This window comes from Panthera tigris, chromosome A3 (genome assembly GCF_018350195.1).
Source record: "Panthera tigris isolate Pti1 chromosome A3, P.tigris_Pti1_mat1.1, whole genome shotgun sequence".
Lineage (NCBI taxonomy): Eukaryota > Metazoa > Chordata > Mammalia > Carnivora > Felidae > Panthera > Panthera tigris.
In genome coordinates, this window is record NC_056662.1 from 91,037,616 (window position 1) to 91,057,103 (window position 19,488).

A 19,488-nucleotide genomic window follows, 5' to 3' on the forward strand; every position below is an offset into this window, starting at 1 on the left:
CAGCACAGAGCCCATCTCGGGACTCAAACCCATGAACCGTGAGACCACGACCTGAACTGGAGTTGGATGCTTAACCGGCTGAGCCACCCAGGCACCCCTAAATAAAAATAATTAAAATAGCAAAATTTGGGGCACGTGGGTGCCTCAACTGGTTAAGCATAAGACTCTTGATTTTGATTCAGGTCATGATCTCATAGTTTGTGGGATTGAGCCCCACATCAGACTCTGCCCTGACAGTGCGGATCCTGTTTGGGATTCTCTCTCTCCCTCACTCTCTGTCCCTTCCCTGCTCACACTCTCTCTCACTCTCTCTGTCTCAAAATAAAAACTTAAAAAAATGGTAAAATGTGTGTTTTACCACAATTAAACACACACATACACACACACAGAGAAAGAGAGAAGAAACAAATTGGTATGTTACTGAAAACAATAAAGCTGAAAAAAAATTAAAACAAGAGTCCAGGCATGGCTCGCATAGTTATGCGAGTAAGTAAATATCAAAGACAATGTTTTGAACCAGAAGGGAAAGGATGTTCAGATGTTAACTCCTGTGTACCAGCAAGCACCACAGTCCAGAGAAATAGTGGTAGAAAATGATAACAAATTAGATGTCTAGTGTGGGAATTGGTAGCTATGTTGTCTTTTTGGCCAAAAACCTGATTCCACTAGCTTCCAAATGTCTGTATTTAATTTCTATTGATTTATTTTACCCACAGTTTAAAATGGACTCCATACACTGAAATCGGGGGACTTAGGGACAAGGAGACAAGGAGACCCAGGGCCACCAAGCCACCACACCTTCCTTTGGTTGTTTCCTCTCTGCAGAACTCTCTCCAGAGCACCTCTCGCTCTTCTCTGCCTGCCTGGGAAACAAGACAGCAGACCTGTGGAGCAGCTTTCATCTGCTGGAGAGGCAACCCCTCCTCCTCAGAACATACTTCCCTCCCCATGTTTGCATAGATTAAGTTTGAGAAAGAGACAGAGTGAGAGTGGGTCAGGAGCAGAGAGAGGGAGACACAGAATCTGAGTTATTTCAGTAGCTTCCTAACTGGTCCCCTTGCATCCACCCTGCATCCTTCCTGCATCCATCCTCCGTCTGTCTCTGCCTCCGTCTCTCTATGCTGCAGCCAGACCGATCCTGCTAATGTGAGACACAGGGTCCCTCTGCTCAGATGCCTCTGCAGCTGTCCTTTTCATGCAGAATAAAACCAAAGTCCTTACAGAAGTTTATAGGGTCTGACAGAATTTGGTTTCCCATTCTCTCTCAGACCTCGTCTCCTGAACTCTATCCACTCAGGCACGCTGGCCTCTTTGCTGTTCCCCTCTGCACTGTCCAGAGCAGGGACCCTCTCAGCTCAGGGCCCTTGTGTTTGCTGTTTTCTAACACTGGGAAACTCCTCTTCTAGACACCCACATAGCCACATGGCTCATTCCCTCAACTCCTTCAGGTCTTTGTTCAACGTTTACCTTCTTGGTGAACTGTAAACCATCTCACTTAAAATTGAACCACTGCAGGGGCACCTGGGTGTCTCAGCTGGTTAAGCATCCGACTTCAGCTCAGGTCATGATCTCACGGTTCGTGAGTTTGAGCCCCACATCAAGCTCTGTGCTGACAGCTCAGAGCCTGGAGCCTGCTTCGGATTCTCTGCCTCCCTCTCTCTCTGCCCCTCCCCACTCACACTCTGTCTCTCAAAAATAAAGAAACGTAAAAAAAGTTTTTTTTTTTTTTAAATTGAACCACTGCAGGTGCCACTGTGCCTGTTCCTTCCTGCTTTGTTTCCTTTCAGAGAACTGATCAGAATGTAGTGCATAATAGAGTTATATTTCCACACTTAGGTTTGGTTTATTGTGTTTATTCCCATTAGAGTGTAAGTTCCACGAGGTAGGGAGTTTCTCACCTGTTTGGCTTATTTTTTTAAAAAAAAATTTTTTTTTTCAACGTTTCTAATTTATTTTTGGGACAGAGAGAGACAGAGCATGAACAGGGGAGGGTCAGAGAGAGAGGGAGACACAGAATCGGAAACAGGCTCCAAGCCATCAGCCCAGAGCCTGACGCGGGGCTCAAACTCACGGACCGCGAGATCGTGACCTGGCTGAAGTCGGACGCTTAACCGACTGCGCCACCCAGGCGCCCCCTGTTTGGCTTATTGATATGTGATAAGTACCTAGAATAGTGCCTGGCACCTAGTAGGGCTTACTAAATATTTGCTGAACGAATCGATGGTCAACTGTTGACTCTGCACAGAGACCAACATAAAAACCTCTTGACCAAGCAAAGCTGATTATTACTTATTGCAGCAAGGGGAAACACCACCTTGATAGAGTCAAAGGGGAAAGTAGGTCGAAGGTACTTACAGAATTTTGGAGTCTAAGCTCTCATGATTTAAGGTGGGTTTTCCAAGGCAGGAAACTAGCTGGCATAGTAGTTTAGGATTAGTGGACATGGCAAGGTGAGGGTCTGAAGGCACGCTTTTATGAGCAAAACCTCCTCCTGAGAAGTGACTTACTGGGTCAGTGAACAAACTGCCTTCTTGATAAGACAGCTGTTTGACCAGGGAGCAAGCCACCCAGGTAACTCCGTGAACAACAGTTTTCTGAAGCACACAGTAAAGTTGTTAGTTTGCAGTCTTTTCTTCTGTTCAGTTTCTGTTGATGCAGGAGGTCTCAGCTCTCAGCATCAATTAATGTGTGCAACTCAGTGGATTCAAACATGCTTAGCCTTGCTACCTTTTTTGGAAACATAATCTTACTGTGGAAGTCTAGTTCACAGAACAGATAAACCATGGAACTGCTTTCTTTGGTTGAGCTGAGATAGCCCAGAATCTGCTGCCCATGCTACCCCTGGCCCCAGCACAATCTGAAAAGCTAATTCAGATTTGGAAAGCAGAAGACACTCTGCCTGAGTATATCCTTTTTCCAAAGATTTTTTCAAGGTCATACGTTTACATAGCTTTTGTTATAGAGTGATTGATAATAGGCTGAGAGGGGCAGCAGGTATGTGAAAGAATTGGCAGGTCCATTCTGACTGGGTGATGCCCCTGCCATAAGACTGTTAAATATTTGACTACCACGCGTGATTATATCTATGAAGGGAAGACGTTAGAGGAGGCAACAAGGAAGGACAATTGCGGGACATGTACAGAAGACAGGGTGGGATCTTTCTCCACGTTTCTATTCCATGACCCAGTGGAGCAGGCTCTGTTGAGAGGCAATACTGAGCTGCTTATAGAAGACAAATATTAAACTTACACACATTTGAATACAAAAATGGCTCTCTGGCGGGTAACTTCTAAGGTGGCCTCCAATAATTCCTGCTTCCTAGTATTTATGATCCTGTGGTCCTCTCTCCCTGAGTGTGAGCTGGACCTAATGACTTGTTTCTAATGAGTAGAACACGGCAATAATGAAGGGATGTCACTTCTAAATTAGATAACAAAAAGACTGTGTCTTCTGCCCCACTCGCTTTCTGTCTCTTGCTAGCTCACTCTCGGGGAAGCTGCATTCAGATTATGCCCTATGGAAAGGCCCTTGTGGTAGGCAACTGATGTCTCCAGCCAACAGCCAGCAAGACCTGCCACCAGACACGTGAGAGAGCTTGAAAGTGGATCTCGTCTTAGGTGAGCTTTGAGATGACTGTGGCCCCAGCCCACAACTTGATCGCAGCCTGAAGAGAGACCCTGCGTCAGAATCACCCAGCTCAGCCACCCCTGGATTCCTGACCCACAGAACTGTGACACAATAAATGTTTGTTGTTGTAAGCTGCTAATTTTGGAGTAATTTCTCACCCAGAAATAGATAGCTAATAAAGGGTGTGTGTGTGTGTGTGTGTGTGTGTGTGTGTGTGTGTGTGATTTTGAGGTAATATCAAGGTATTTTATCCAGGCAGAAAATGCCACAAGACTTCATATGTAATATGCTTGCTTTGGAGGATTTTTCATGGCCCTGGGTCTGCCCTCTGCCTTGGAAGACCAGAAATAGATTCGTCAGCTCAGCATAACAGATTCATCTTTAGTCAGACTCACATGAACTAGATCTATGAGACTTCTATGACAACACCGAATGCTAGTTATTAAATTATAATGAGACAAAAAATTATGCTGGCCAGCATACCAGAATACTTACATCTCTATGACAAGCACTTTCTCTCTCTGAAGGCATAATTTCATATCATATAAGAATGAGAGACTTGCTTGATAAACATAGAATCAGAACAAAGGTAGTTAAGCATAGGTTTGCAATGTTTCATGGCAATAGTCTAAGGGATCACCTCATACTAGGAATAATTTCATCAGTGGAGCCAAACAACTCCACAAATGTTGGTTACAGCCCCCTGAGTCTATCTTTACCCCAAGATGAACCCCATCAATGGACCTGGAATTTCCCCAAATTGCTTGGCGAAAGCTCCTTCCTTTTGTGGGCAGTGACTGGCCAACATCTTGTGTTATGACTCTGGTTTTCTAGGCAACCATGATGACCAACCCCTCTTTGGATGAAAAGATTTTTTTCTTTGGGTGAGTTAATACATGGATTAGCTTATAGTCTCTTCTTGTTGGTCTAGGAGCTGTTTTGCATCTTTAAAGTAAGTTTAACGCTACTTAAGAACGTATTGTGATCCAGACATCTACCTAAGAACTTTATTTATGGATTATCTGAATTAACTCCATATAGCAACCAGGTGAGGTAGGTATACTTATATCCTAGTACCAAGAAGGAAATGGGGGCAGAGAGAAGATGCTTAAAGTCTCACAGCTAATACATGTCGGAGCCTTGTTTTGCCTGAATTTGCTTTCCTAACCGCCTTTTCCTATCTCCCCTGCCTCTACACTGATGGTTCTCATACTTGAAGAATCATCAGGCTCACGTGGAAGATTCCTTAAAGCACAGATTGCTGGGCTCCACCCCCAGAGTTTACGACTCAATAGGTTTAGGGTGGGGCTTGAGAGTCTGCATTTTTAACCTGTTCCCAGGTGATGCTGCTGCTGCTGATCCAAGGACCACACGTTGAAAACTTGTTTTGTGTTTGGTTTGCTTTGGTTAGCAAGATCTCTCTTTTGGAGTAGTTCCCTGCCTCCTATTCATTTCTAAGGTGCACCTACACTGATCTTTCTAATTTTATTTGGAAATATTTATTGAGTATCAGGCACTGTGCTAGGCACAGAGGATGAAATAAGGAGCAATAACTTGAAGTGGGGCATTTTCCTGGAGCACTTTCTTTCCTTGGCTGCACACCATGTAATGTTGTTCATGCTTTCCTTTCTGTGAGTGTAAAATATAGAAGTAATATATCTAAAGTTCTATAAGCAGCCCACAAAATAGTTAAAGTATCTCTGTGCTCTTCGATTTTGCTCTTTGTAGTTGTTTGGTGGAAAAATTAAAACTACAGCTTGTTCTTCACGATACTGTCAGAGTGAACTGATGGATTTGAGGTAAGCAGGAATATGGGAGAAGATAAGATTCTTCAAGCTCATTCTTCTCGTTTTGTAAGGCTCTACAAAATAATTTTTTCATCCTCAGAAGGGTGGGACATCCGGAATGACTGAGAAATGTTCACAAAGTCCTGCCCTCTTCCTGTGAAAGTCTGTCTGTCATTTCTCTGCCCCTATCCAGAGGCCCTGTCCCAGCAAGAGTGATGATCAAGCTGTTTGGGGCTTAGTTGGCCCAGAAAATTTGTCACCAGTACCAGTCACAATTATGTTTGTCTCTCCTCCCTTCTTCCTCTTCTCTTAAACGTTTGAAGTCTCCTTTTTGGGTGGGTAGAAAAAGTCTAAAATTTAGTTAATCTGAAACTTTGGTTGTGTAATTCCTTGTTATTATAGAACAAATTCCATTCTAATCAAGGACGTTGGAATTAAATTAGAAAACCTTGTCTCTCCTCATGACATTTTGAATTCTGTCCTCAAAACATGGCCTTCTTTCTCAGGCTGATGTAATAGTTCATGTATCTTTAAGATGGCAAAATAGAGTCATGGGGGGCAGGTTGTAGTGGTTTTTTTTTTTTTTTTAATTTTTTAAATTTAATTTAATTTTTTTGGAGGAGGTTGTTTTCTTTTTGGGCATTTGATTTTAATCCCAGGGTCAACAAAAAACTATGGAAGACTTTAAACTGGGGCAAGGCGATGGATGAGGTATGTATGTCTGAGCCACCTTTTGGGTTGCTATGTGGAGAAGAACTGGAGGGACCTGGAGGCAGGAAGACCAATGAGAAGGCAGGTACAGTGGTTTGCAGTGATCCTGAGGAGGCAGGATGGTGATCTGGGTTAGTGATAATGGGTGACAGGATGAGAAAGTATAAGGATTCTTGAGATAATTTATGGTACTACATATAGTTTAAGGAACTTTACCTGAGAGACAGGGAGACACCAAGATATTTGGCATTAAGCAACAGATTGTATGTTGAAGCCATCACTTGAGATAGCCAACACTGGGGAGGGGGTTTGGAAGTAAATGTAATGCATTCAACATGAACATGGTGAGTCTGAGATGGTTTGGGACATTAATTCAACTGGAATGACCAATAAGCAATTAATAATCACATTACTCTGAGTGTGAAATCCTTCCAGTGGCTCACCATTGTCAAGGGTACAAATTCCAAATTTCTCAGCAAGACTTATAACCTAACCCTTTTGAGTTTCATTTCTGCCACCTATCCCAGCCACATTGCCCAGCCCAAAGTCAATTTTAGCATGCTCTCTGGAGTCTCAGGGACCCTGTGCCAACTGCATCAGGAACTATTTTCTTTTCTTTTTCTTGCATTCAACAAAGAGTGAGGGCCAGATAACTGGTAGGTGCTGGGATAAAATGGTGAGCAAAACATGACCTCGTCCATGCACTTTCTGCGCTAGACAATAATTACAATAATCCAATAATTACACAAGCAATTCTAAATTAAATTAAATTAAAAATAGAATTGCAAACGATATCAGAGGTGCTAATGGAAAGTACCTAGTAAGGATAAGAGCCTATACCAGGGTTTTGATGTAGCGAAGCCTGAGAAAGTGAAGACAGAATTGATTCACAGAGGGAGGAAAGTGTTCCTATGGAGGGGTAAAACTTGGCACACTGTGGGGGAACTAGAGAAATATACACTTTCTCTAAAATACTTAGGCCAGGGTTGAGGGTTATTGGGGGGAGGGGAGATGAAAAGGAACAGAGGAAAAACCAAACCAAAACAAAAAAGCTCTTGGCTAATTTGTCCCATAGCAGCCGCCGTCCTATCTCAAGTAGTCCCGACCTCGTCGCACTGATTATTGGGAGTTGTAGTCTTGACCTTAGCGAGCAGTCATGGCGGCCTCCGTTGCAGGGGCCTGCGGGGCCGCAGGGGACCTGTCTCGAAGTTTTCGAGCCGCCAGGGCGCTGCTTCCTGCGCTAGCCTCCGTCACCTGGCGTAAGTGGAGCGGGGCTTGCACACCGGAGGGAAGAGGGAGCTCGGGGCGAGGCTCGAGGGAGGCAAGCCTAGAAGTCAGGAGCAACCTTCGTGGGACCGCGAGTTGGGGAGATTGCAGGGCTCAGCGGGAGTTCTGGGCGAGTTCTGTTGACCTCTGTCGCCCGCTACTGCAGGGGCCCGCGTGGGGCCGGGCCGACAGCAGAGCACCGGACCTTCCGAGCCGGGCGCGTTCAAGCCGCCGCCGAAACCGGTCATTGTGGACAAGCGCGGTCCCCCTCGTCAGGAAAGGAGGTGAGGCCCAGGTCGGCGCGCGGTTCCCGCTTTTTGGGTCTGTGCGCTTGCGAACCTGCCTTTACTTTGGAGATCTCGCCTTTAAAGCAGAGGTGGAACCCCCACTGCACGAGCTTGTGTGCAGGATTCATGAGCTCGTGTGCAAAGCTCAACCACCTCAGGTTTGTCTTCCCCCCTTTTCCCCTTTTCTAGCGTTGAACTTTCTCTGCAGCCTTATTAAATCAGAACTAAAAGCAAGGATTCTCCCTATTTGAAGCTCTTTGCTTCAGCATTCAGCTTGTATCAAGAATTTTCCTCTCAAGTACATAGTATTTTACTTGTTTGAGAAACTGATCATTCCTTGCCTCGATGGAAATGGATTGGCCAGAGCTCACCCTGTTTTCCTTTCCCTACACACGTGTTTTAGTTTCCTGAAAATGCTGTACAGTGATAACATTTTCCCGTAATTGGTGTCTTAAATTTGCTTTTAAAAACAGTGTGCTTAAGTGACTTCTGGGTGGCTCAGTCCGTTAAGCGGCGGACTCTTGAGTTCCACCCAGGTTATGATCTAAAGGTTGGTGAGATCCAGCCTAGCATCGGGTTCTGAGCTGATAGCTCAGAGCCTGCTTGGGATTCACTCTCTCCCTGTCTCTGCCTCTCCCCTGCTTGCGGCCATATTCATTCAAAATTTCTCTCCCCCTCTCTCTCAAAAATAAATAAACTTAAAAAAAACAACAACAAATAAAACCCAGTGTGTTTAAAAGCCTGGTTCACTTAAATGAATGGTGGCAACTTTGGAGGTATCTGTAAGTTTAGGTAACCTAGTTGTATAACAACCTTATTAAAAAGCCAATTTTAGCAGGAAAAAGTTGGTGTGATTTGGCTATTCCTTGTTGGTTGGATTATCTCCGCATGCCTATGTGTGTGTGTTTAACATTGCAAATATCCTGTTCTAAGTTGAACATTGAATTTATGGAAGGTAGAGATTCAGAAAACATTTCCTTACACAACTTTTTTTTTTTTTTTAAGTTGAGAAAGGAATATTTCTCTTAAATGGCAACAGTTATTATAATTCAGTTAAATGGGAATGTAAATTGTATAATTACTTTGGGAAACAGTTGAACAAAATTTAGTAATTTTGAGGTTGTGTATACCTTTCCACCCAGTCGGTACAAAACTTAAAGTAATATGTACAAGGAAATATGTACAGAAATGAATACAAAAGGTATTTATAACAAACAAAAATGTAGAAGTAGCCTCGATATCCATCAGTAGGTGAATAGGCAAATGCATTTATATAATGGAGTATTATATGGCAGTGAAAAATAAATGAACTGGAGCTGACATGGATAAACTTCATGAATATGTGTGGAGAAAACCTGCAGAAGAATTGATATAGTATGATAGCATTTTTTATGTTGCTCAGACATGCAAATGTAAAGTATAAAATGCATATGTACATTTTACATACATACATGCATATGTAAAGTATAAAATGTACAAGGGAAATTCTCCACAGAGAAATCAGACCTATGGCTTTCCCAATAGCCATACAAGCTGACATTACATACCTCCTGATGTGATAGGATAAGATGATCACCTCTATAATATTTTTACCCAAAATGTTTAACCTTGGTCTAGGCATGTGGAAACAATAAACATTTCCAGAATCCAGGGATGGTGTATAAGACAGTAGGTTTTTTGACTCTTCAGAAAAGTCAGTGTTATAAAAATACAAAGACGGGGAATAGTAGCAGTTTAAGAAACTAAAGCGAGTAATACCCAGATATAATGTGTGAAGCTTGATGGTAGCTTGGATTGGGCAACAAAAGGCCTTTTCCAGGACAATTAGATACTGTTAGTTCAGATATGTTTAAATACAAACTACATATTAGATTTTGTTGTTGAATTATTGCAGAAGTTCTTAGGTGTCATAAAGGTATTGTGATAAATGTAGCAGAAAGTCCCTATTCTTAGAAGCTTTCTAAAGTATTCTGAGATGAAATACCTTGCTATTTGACATTTCAAATAGTTCAGGAAAAAAATTATATGTATATATAAAGCAAATATGTCAAAATGTTGGCAGTTGATGAAACGAGATGGTGTGTATATGGGTATTCATTGTATTACTATTTCAACTTTTTGGTGGGCTTAAAAAGTTTCAAAGTAGGAAATGAGTGTTGGGGATCATCATCAAAAAGACATGATTGCTGATTGACCCATGGGCTGAACCCCGGCTCCTCACCCCTTCCCTTGTCCTTGGAATGTGGGTTCTGCTTGCCTTTTCTGCTCCTAGAGGCTGCTCCAAAGACATAGCCTCGAGATGATGGTGTGGTATTGAAAATACCTACATAGTGTATGTGACTGAGACCACTTAGGGCCTCTTTGTAAATTTTTTTTTAATTATTTCATTTTATTTTTTTAAATTTACATCCAAATTAGCATATAGCGCAACAGTGATTTCAGGAGTAGATTCCTTAATTCCCCTTACCCATTTAGCCCATCCCCCCTCCCACAACCCCTCCAGTAACCCTCTGTTTGTTCTCCATATTTAAGAGTCTCTTAGTTTTGTCCCCCTCCCTGTTTTTATATTATTTTTGCTTCCCTTCCCTTATGTTCATGTGTTTTCTATCCTAAAGTCCTCATATGAGTGAAGTCATGATATTTGTCTTTCTCTGACTGATTTCGCTTAGCATAATACCCTCTAGTTCATTCCACATAGTTGCAAATGGTAAGATTTCATTCTTTTTGATGCAGGGTAATACTCCATTGTATATATATATATATATATATACCACATCTTCTTTATCCATTTATCAATCGATGGACATTTGGGCTATTATTGACAGTGCTGTTATAAACATGGGGGTGCATGTGTCCCTTCGTAACAGCACACCTGTATCCCGTGAATAAATGCCTGGTAGTGCAATTGCTGGGTCGTAGGGTGGTTCTATTTTTAACTATTTGAAGGAACCTCCATACTGTTTTCTAGGGTGGGTGCATTCCCACCAGCAGTGCAAAAGAGATCCTCTTTCTCCGCATCCTCACCAACATCTGTTGTTGCCTGAGTTGTTAATGTTAGCCAAATTTGTATTTCCCTGATGATGAGTGAGGTTGAGCATTTTTTCATGTGTTTCTTGGCCATCTGGATGTCTTCTTTGGAGAACTGTCTCTTCATGTCTTTTGCCCATTTCTTTACTGGATTATTTGTTTTTTGGGTGTTGAGTTTGATAAGTTCTTTACAGATTTTGGATACTAACCCTTTATCTTATATGTCGTTTGCAAATATCTTCTCCCATTCTGTCAGTTGCCTTTTAGTTTTGTTGATTGTTTCCTTCACTGTGCAGAAGCTTTTTATTTTGATGAGGTCCCAATAGTTCATTTTTGCTTTTGTTTCCCTTGCCTCCAGAGACATGTTAAGAAGTTGCTGCAGGAGAGGTCAAAGAGGTTTTTGTCTGCTTTCTCCTCTAGGATTTTGATGGCTTCCTGTCTTACATTTAGGTCTTTCATCCATTTTGAGTTTATTTTTGTGTATGATGTAAGAAAGTGGTCCAGGTTCATTCTTCTGCATGTCGCTGTCCAGTTTTCCCAGCACCATTTGCTGAAGAGACTGTCTTTTATTCTGTTGGATATTCTTTCCTGGTTTGTCAAAGATTAGGTGGCCATACGTTTGTGGGTCCATTTCTGGGTTCTCTATTCTGTTCCATTGATCTGAGTGTCTGTTTTTGTGCCACTCTTTGTAAATTTTTAAGATTTGGTGTCTTGCTGCCACCCAGGACAAGCCTGTATGTGAATTCCCTTTGCTGTTACTAAAACTGTAACCTACCCACCCTGAGTGGCCTGCCTCTTTCTTCAGTATCTCCTTGTCCTTAGAGTATGGGGCCCAGTTTCAGAGTATACCTGGGAAGCTCCTGAGAAAGGGGTGAACCAGCAAAAGGAAGAAACTTCATGGGAAGAATCATCACCAAATTTAATGAATTACCCCATAGTAATTAACTGTGGGGGAGGGAAGGGTGCACTGGGGCTTCAACTGTATTGATCATTTATTTCTTAGGATGGGTGATAGGGACATGATTTTTCACTGTAATGTCATTTATGCTTTTAAAGAGGTTAGCTTAGGGGTACCTGGGTGGCTCAGTCAGTTAAATGTCTGACTCTTGATCTCAGCTCAGGTCTCGATCTCAGGGTCGTGAGTTCAAACCCTGCCTTGGGCTGTGTGATTGTTGTGAAGCCTATTTAAAAAGAGAGAAAAGAAGGAAAGGAAGGAGAAAGGAAGGAAGAAGTTAGAGAAGTTAAAGAGGAGAAGAGGGAGATTATTTTTAAGGTCATAGTTAATGATTTATATTTGTATTTTTCCAGACTAAATTTATTCAAAAAAAAATTTTGTTTTAGTGTTTATTTTTGAAGGAGAGAAAGATAGAGCATGAACGGGGGAGGAGCAGAGAGAGAGGGAAACACAGAAGCAGGCTCCAGGCTCTGAGCTGTCAGCACAGAGCCCGACGCGGGGCTCCAACTCACAAACCGAGATCACGACCTGAGCCGAAGTTGGACACTCAACCGACTGAGCCACCCAAGTGCCCATCCAGTGTAATTTATTTTAACACGCACAACTCGATGTGAGGCTTGTGGTTTATGGCCATAGGCTTTGTTGTCTGACAGACATGCCTGTGTTTAAATCTTGACTTGATTAGTTTGTAGCTAATATAACAGTACGTTAGTTTACCTTCTGCAAGCTTCATTTTCATCTGTGAAAGGAGATGATGACAGCATGCTCGCCTAATTGTCGTGAGGATTAATTTATGCTCTCGGTGTGTCGTAAACCTTTAACAGGATGTGAGGTGAGTACTCAGGAATTGTTAGCTATTTTCTTGAGCATCAACAACAGTTTTAGAAATAAATAATCAACTTTTCTTAGGAAGAAAGAATAAAACACATCAACATCATAATCTTTAAGTTTGCCTTTAATTTTTTTTTAATTTATATTCTTCACAGGTTCTTGAGTCCTGAATTTATTCCTCCAAGGGGAAGAACAAATCCTCTGAAATTTCAGATGGAAAGAAAAGATATGTTAGAGAGGAGAAAAATACTCCACATTCCAGAGTTCTACGTTGGTCAGTAAGAGCTGCACACTTTCATTATTGGTGGTGGGCAGGCTTAGTTTTTTTCACATAGGGAAGAGTGTTTTTCACAGATCTGGGTTTTGCCCAGATGAGATACTTATTCCTAATATATTAAAATATTTAGGAAGTTAGGAGGTTACCTAGAAATGCTGTTTGTGTGTTTCTGCAAGTCTTGTAAAAGTTCACTTCTCTTTTGAATTTGTAGGAAGCATACTTCGTGTTACGACAGCTGACCCATATGCCAGCGGAAAAACCAGCCGATTTCTAGGGATCTGTATCCAGAGATCAGGAGCAGGCCTTGGAGCTACTTTTATCCTTAGGAATACTATTGAAGGACAAGGTAGCTTCCATTTCATTAGTTTAATTTTCTGGAAAATGGTATCTCAGGTTCTATTTTGTGTTCTGCATGCTGGGAGAAAACATCTGGAACTTGAAAGTGAAAGGGATTCCAAGGCCTGACCTGGGCCCGTGGCCTAAGAATGGGATGAGACTGGAGGCTGCTGAGTAAGTAGTCAGTGCTGTGCTTTCCCTTGAGGGCTTCTTTCATCACAGGACGACCACTGTCAGATTTTCCGACCTTCGCCAGCATCACAGGAGGAGACAAGTGACTATTAACAGTGTGGGGAACATTCAGTGTAGGGGGCAATAACCCATGAGAACATTAAGACAAACATAATGATGTCTGTATGAGTCACTTTTCCCTAAAATGAATGCCCCCATTTTGCTTTATATTATGATAGTCACCACAATAATCATTGATAAGAATTAGAGGAATTTTTAAAAAGGCAAAACTTGTTTGTTATGCCTAATAAATAAGACAGAGGCCCAAGTGGCAAAATTCTAGAAACATTATGAATCGACATGGCAGAACAGTAAAATTTTCTTTTTTTCTTTTTTTTAAAAATGTGTATTTATTTTTGAGAGAGAGAGAGAGCAAGTACCTGAACAGGGGAGAGGCAGAGAGATTGGGGGACAGAGGATCTGAAGCGGGCTGTGTGCTGATAACAGAGAGCCCGATGTGGGACTCATCTTGTAATGACCTGTGGTGCCGTGCATGTCGGAGCGTAGCAGGGCTTACAAGTTGCAGAAATGTGTGCCTTCGATCAGATCATGTGTTTGGGGAAGGCTTGCAATAGAAAACCATGATCATAGGTGTGTGAGATGGACCTTGGTTTGATATTCTTTCTTTTTAAAAATTTTTTTTTTTTAACGTTTATTTATTTTTGAGACAGAGAGAGAGAGCATGAACAGGGGAGGGGCAGAGAGAGAGGGAGACACAGAATCTGAAACAGGCTCCAGGCTCTGAGCAGTCAGCACAGAGCCCGACGCGGGGCTCGAACTCCCAGACCGCGAGATCATGACCTGAGCTGAAGTCGGCCACTTAACCAACCGAGCCACCCAGGCGCCCCTGATATTCTTTCTTAAAACTGAGATGTAATAGTTTCTGCCTTAGTGTTGTGGTCCGTTGTGGGTGATATTCTACATGAAGTACTGAACACTGAATACTCCAAAAATGTTCACTCCCTGTTGCCCTCCTTAGTCTAAGGTACTTTTGACTGTTACAACCTGTCTCAACCTTCCCCATCGATACTCCTTTCTTTGGTGTTTTTCCTAGTCCACTGGCTTTAAATACCATCCATATGATGAGAATTTCCAAATTAAAAAAAAGAATTTTTTTTTTTTAATGTTTATTTTTGAGAGAGAGAGACAGAGCATGAGCAGGGGAGGGGCAGAGAACGGGAGACACAGATCTGAAGCAGGCTCCAGGCTCTGCACTGTCAGCACACAGCTTGACGTGGGGCTTGAACCCACGAGCATGAGATCATGACCTGAGCTGAAGTCAGACACTTAACCGACTGAGCCACCCAGGCGCCCCGAGAACTCCCAAATTTAGATCTCAAGGACTGACCCTGTCCAGGTTCCGGATTTGTACATACAACTACCTCTTTGACATTTCCGGGTGGATATCTTTTAAGCATACGACAAGCTCAGAATAAGATTGTTTTCCTCACAGTGTGTTCCTCTTGGTTTTTTCTATGTCCATAAGTGGCACCACTGCGTACATACTTACTTAATCAAAAATTCAGGAGCTATTTTTAATTATTCTCTTCATATATCCAGTCAATCAAGTTTTCTTGGCTTAATCTCCAAAAAATATATTCCAGTTTTGATTGGTTCTCCGTCTCCATGGCCACCACTCGTGTCCATGCCGCCCTGCCTCCTTCCTGCCTGCAGCTATGCTGTGTCCCTGGTTAACTTTCCTGGCCCACTGACTTACTGTGCTCCAGCCAAAAAGACCTTTTTCTGTTTTGTTTTGTTTTCCCCCCCAATATAGCAAGTTTGTTAAGACCCCAGGGCCTTTGCATTTGCTGTTCTTTCTGCCTTGAGCACTCTTGGCTATTTGTAGTGTCAGTCTAAATTGTGTTTTTAGAGAGGCTTTCCCTGGCTATACTATTCATATACTATTTATTCCCCAGCCACTCTGTTTATATTGACTATATGAAATTACCTTAAATTATGAATTGTAAATGAAATTTTGGTGTGTCTATTTATTGTCATCCACTAGAATATAAGCTCTATGAGAGGAGAAAGATTTGATCTATTTTGAGTTCACTATAGGCACAGTCCCTAGATCCGTACTTGGAGCAGAATAGGTATATAGGAAATGGATTAAATCCTGGTATTAAATAGTGGATGTTAATGTTGTTCATACATATTTGTATTTCTCTTGGGATTATTTCAGGAAACCTCAGAATATGCTCTTTCCCTTAAGCGTTTGGTGCTAACAGAGGATGTATCTTAAACTATTACTTGTAGCATCTTGAACCAGCAATGCTGTTCCTAGCTTGCTTCATATGGAGAGCCCCAGTATGTTTTTTTTTTTAATGTTTTATTATTTATTTTTGAGAGAGAGAGTGTGAGTGGAGGGGAGGCAGAGAGAGAGGGAGACACAGAATCTGAAGCAGGCTCTAGGCTCTGAGCTGTCAGCACAGGGCCCCGACACAGGGCTCAAACCCATGAACTGTGAGATGATGACCTGAGCCGAAGTCAGACGCTTAACCAACTTAAGCCACCCAGGTGCCCTGAGCCCCAGCGTGTTTTAAAACCTAGGCCATCCTGGGGTGCCTGGGTGGCTCAGTCGTTTGAGTGTCCGACTCGTGATTTTGGCTCAGGTCATGATCCCAGGGTCATGGGACTGAGCCCTGCATTGGGCTTTGCACTGAGTGTGGAGCCTGCTTAAGATTCTCCCTCTGCCTCTCTCCCTCACTTGTGCACTTTCTCTCTCTCTAATATAAAAAAAAATTTTAAAAGGAACTGATCTGGATTAAAAAATAAATAAAACTTAGGCCATCCTTAGGAGGGACTTCTAAACCAAAGTTAGAACTTAAAAATGTATTAACTCTTTGCATCATTACTCCTGTTGCCCTTAATGTAGGAGATCAAGTTTTATAAGTAGTTGGGAAACAAACAAAAATGTGACAGTGAAGAATTTACTCAAATTTTCTCCAGGTTAATAGTGTCAGAAGTGAAGAGTGTGGGGATGGGCTAAATGGGTAAGAGGCATTAAGGAAGACACTTGTTGGGGTGAGCACTGGGTGTTACACATAGGGGATGAGTCACTGGAATCTACTTCTGAAATCATTATTGCACTACATGCTAACTAACTTGGATGTATATTTAAAAACTAAAAAGAAAAGGAGATGAAGAAAACATTCTCAGGATCTAATCCCTCTTCTGATACTAGACCCTAAACAATTTTAACACTGTTATCATGGTCTCTTAAGATCTTTTTGGGCCAGACCAATAAATAAAAAAGGATTTGAAAAAAAAAAAATAGTACCAGAAGTGAAGAGATGTGTGACTGTATTTATAGAAGACATTTTTCTTTAGACTATCATTCTAACTCAGATTTTTTTCACTTTTTAATCTACATGGACTTTATTTCTTTTTCTTTCGGTAATCTTTATCTTAAAAATTACAAATTTATGTCACATTTCCTATGTGCAAAACCCTGTGCTAGTTCCATTATAAAATAGTTTTTACTGTTGTATAAGGCGTATATAGGCGTCTGGGTTCAAATTGTAAGAATATGTTTTCTCTGTTTAGGTGTTGAGATTTGCTTTGAACTTTATAATCCTCGAATCCAAGAGATCCAAGTGGTCAAATTAGAGAAACGGCTGGACGATAGTTTGCTATACTTACGAGATGCCCTTCCTGAATATAGCACTTTTGATATGAATATGAAGCCAGTTGTACAAGAAACTAGCCACGACGTTCCTGTTAATCAGGTATGAGTTGTATTTGTAGAACTGAAAGTTCTATATAGAGTAAGAAAGAGTCACCTTAATGAAAACTTTTAGAAGAATTTTGCTTGCTACTAAACAAAATTCTTTCTTTCTTTTTCTTTCTTTTCTTTTTTTTTTTTTTTTTAATATCATCTGTAGCTGAAAGTAAAAATGAAGCCTAAGCCCTGGTCCAAACGCTGGGAACGTCCAAAATTTAATATTAAAGGAATCAGATTTGATCTTTGTTTGACTGAAGAGCAAATGAAAGAAGCTCAGAAGTGGAGTCAGCCGTGGCTTGAGTTTGATATGATGAGGGAATATGACACTTCAAAAATTGAAGCTGCAATATGGGATGAAATTCAAGCATCGAGAAAATCCTGATTCTGAGACTCAGTTTGGTTATTTGCAGAGGATGTGCTGACTCCCAGAGGATTTACTTAAAGACCAATTTAATTTTATATATAAGGACATAGTCATCAAATCAATTAAACATTCATTAGTTTATGAGTACTGTTGCAAAAAAATAAAATTAGCATGTCAGTTTATTACTTCAGAGTCAAATCATTACCAAAATTCTTTTCATTGAGCCTGGAATCTGAACACGGAAGTGATGGGATTTCTTTCAGTTTGTGGAATAAATTATAAAAAGTGTATGATATAAAGAGTAATAATAGAGTGAGTATTGATGTACCCACCTCAGGGTTAAGAGGTGAAACATGTAGTAAGATCCAGGAAGGTTAAGAAATAGAACATTGACTAGGGTTTGAGAAGCTTCTTATGTGTCTGCAATTGCATCCTTCTCCCCTCCCAGATACAAGCACTATCCTGACTTTGTGTTAATCATTCCCTTGTGTCTCGTTTGATTTTATTGTATACATATACATTCTAAAACAACATAGGTAGTTTTGGAAAACCTGTTGGCAGATAAAAAAGGACAAAATTATCATTATTACATGAAGGCTTCATGGAGAAGGTAACAGTCTTTTGCTCATAGTCTGGCTGCATTTTCTCTGATTGTTTGCAAAAGTCACTTTGAGGTAGTTCGTGGCCAAGGTCATGAGTGTTAAGCAGTGACCTGCTTAACAAGAAGGCTCACCACAGGGCATCTGACAATTGATGTCTGGCAGAAATGGGGTTGGAGGGAGTAGACTTCTATATTTGCTGGTTTTCAGCTCATGAAGAATCAAGCTCCGGCTCACAGGATAGGTCAGAACTATGCTTCTGTAGGACAATGTGTGTATCCTTGCTGATCCATGTAGCTGAGAGTGGAATGGAAATCTGGCATATGATGGCATATGGTATTGAGGGCAACCCTCAACCTGTTTTGAATTATGCTGCTCAGATCTACCCTCTGGTGCCTGGCTAATTTGGGATTTGTATTGACTTCTCTCCTGTGCTGATTTTTTTCTGGATGTTTTGTTTTTTTATTTTATTGGTTACTAATTTATTTCGGTGGAGCACATCTTTTGGTAGCTTTCAGAGGAAGTATGTATGGAGGTAAATCTTTGGCGTCCTTGCATGTCTGTCCTATTTGATTGATAATTTTATAGAATTCTAGGTGTGAAGTAGTTTTCCTTCCAAATTTTGAAGATACTGCTACACCGTCTTGTTTCCAGTTGCGTTGAGAAATCCAAAACTATTTTGATTTCAGTTCTTTGTGACCTGAAAGCTTGTAGACTATCTTGCTCCTCAAGGTAATGAAATTTCACAGTGATGTGCTTTGGTGTGGATCTGTATCCGTTATGTCCGGTATTTGATGAGCCCTCTCAGTATGCTAACTTGTGTCTTTTGTTTCTGGGAAACTTCTTGTTCATTGATGATTTCCTCTCCTCTGCTTTTCTCTTTTGGGAGAAGTTAATTTGATGTTGGTTCTCCAGGACTGGATCTCTTTCCACCCTTCCCCAACCTCATCTCTCTTTAATTCAGTCTTCTAACTCTTCTTTGCTCTCATAATTTTAAATCTGAAGATCCCTTTTTGATTTCTGGATGCTCCTTTTCTTACATGGTACTTTGTTCTTATTTTATATTTTTGCCTATGGATGTCTTCTGTTACCATTCAGTACATTCATGATAGTGTTTGTGTGTTGTTGTTTTGTTGGGGTTTTTTATGAAGTTGTTTTTCTGTAGGATCTGTTTTCTTCAAATTTCTTCTTTGTGTGTGTGTGTGTGTGTGTGTGTGTGTGTGCGCGCGCACATTTTTTTTTTTTCTTTTCCTGTTTTAGGCTTTTCCAGGACATCTGACAATTCTTGGCTGTCTATTTCTGGTCAAATAGTGGACTAAAAAGCTGATTAGGAGCCTTGGACTTGTGAGAAGGGTTGTTTTTAGGGTTATTGGGGTGGACTTGTTTTGGGAGTTCTGTCCTCCATGTATGTGAATGTCTTGGATTGGTCACATTCTCCAGAGTAGAGGCTTCCAGTCTCCCTCCTA

The 19,488-nt window shown here is 41.3% G+C and overlaps 1 protein-coding gene across 1 annotated transcript; it reads left to right on the forward strand.

The window, feature by feature from the left end:
* Positions 1 to 7,277: 7,277 nt before the first annotated feature.
* Positions 7,278 to 17,608, forward strand: MRPL19 (mitochondrial ribosomal protein L19). The gene is made up of 6 exons (XM_007083491.3): positions 7,278 to 7,384; positions 7,558 to 7,675; positions 12,647 to 12,765; positions 12,980 to 13,114; positions 16,882 to 17,063; positions 17,220 to 17,608. Exons 1-6 carry the CDS (start codon positions 7,282 to 7,284, stop codon positions 17,439 to 17,441), a joined length of 879 nt encoding a protein of 292 aa, XP_007083553.1. The 5' UTR covers positions 7,278 to 7,281; the 3' UTR covers positions 17,442 to 17,608.
* Positions 17,609 to 19,488: the final 1,880 nt, after the last annotated feature.

Excerpts from the sequence above, each read along its gene's own strand:
- MRPL19 (XM_007083491.3), top strand. The coding sequence starts at position 7,282 with ATGGCGGCCTCCGTTGCAGGGGCCTGCGGGGCCGCAGGGGACCTGTCT. Across the intron at positions 7,385-7,557 it reads GCTAGCCTCCGTCACCTGGC|GGGCCCGCGTGGGGCCGGGC; the intron begins GTAAGTGGAGCG and ends CCGCTACTGCAG. Across the intron at positions 13,115-16,881 it reads GAATACTATTGAAGGACAAG|GTGTTGAGATTTGCTTTGAA; the intron begins GTAGCTTCCATT and ends TTCTCTGTTTAG.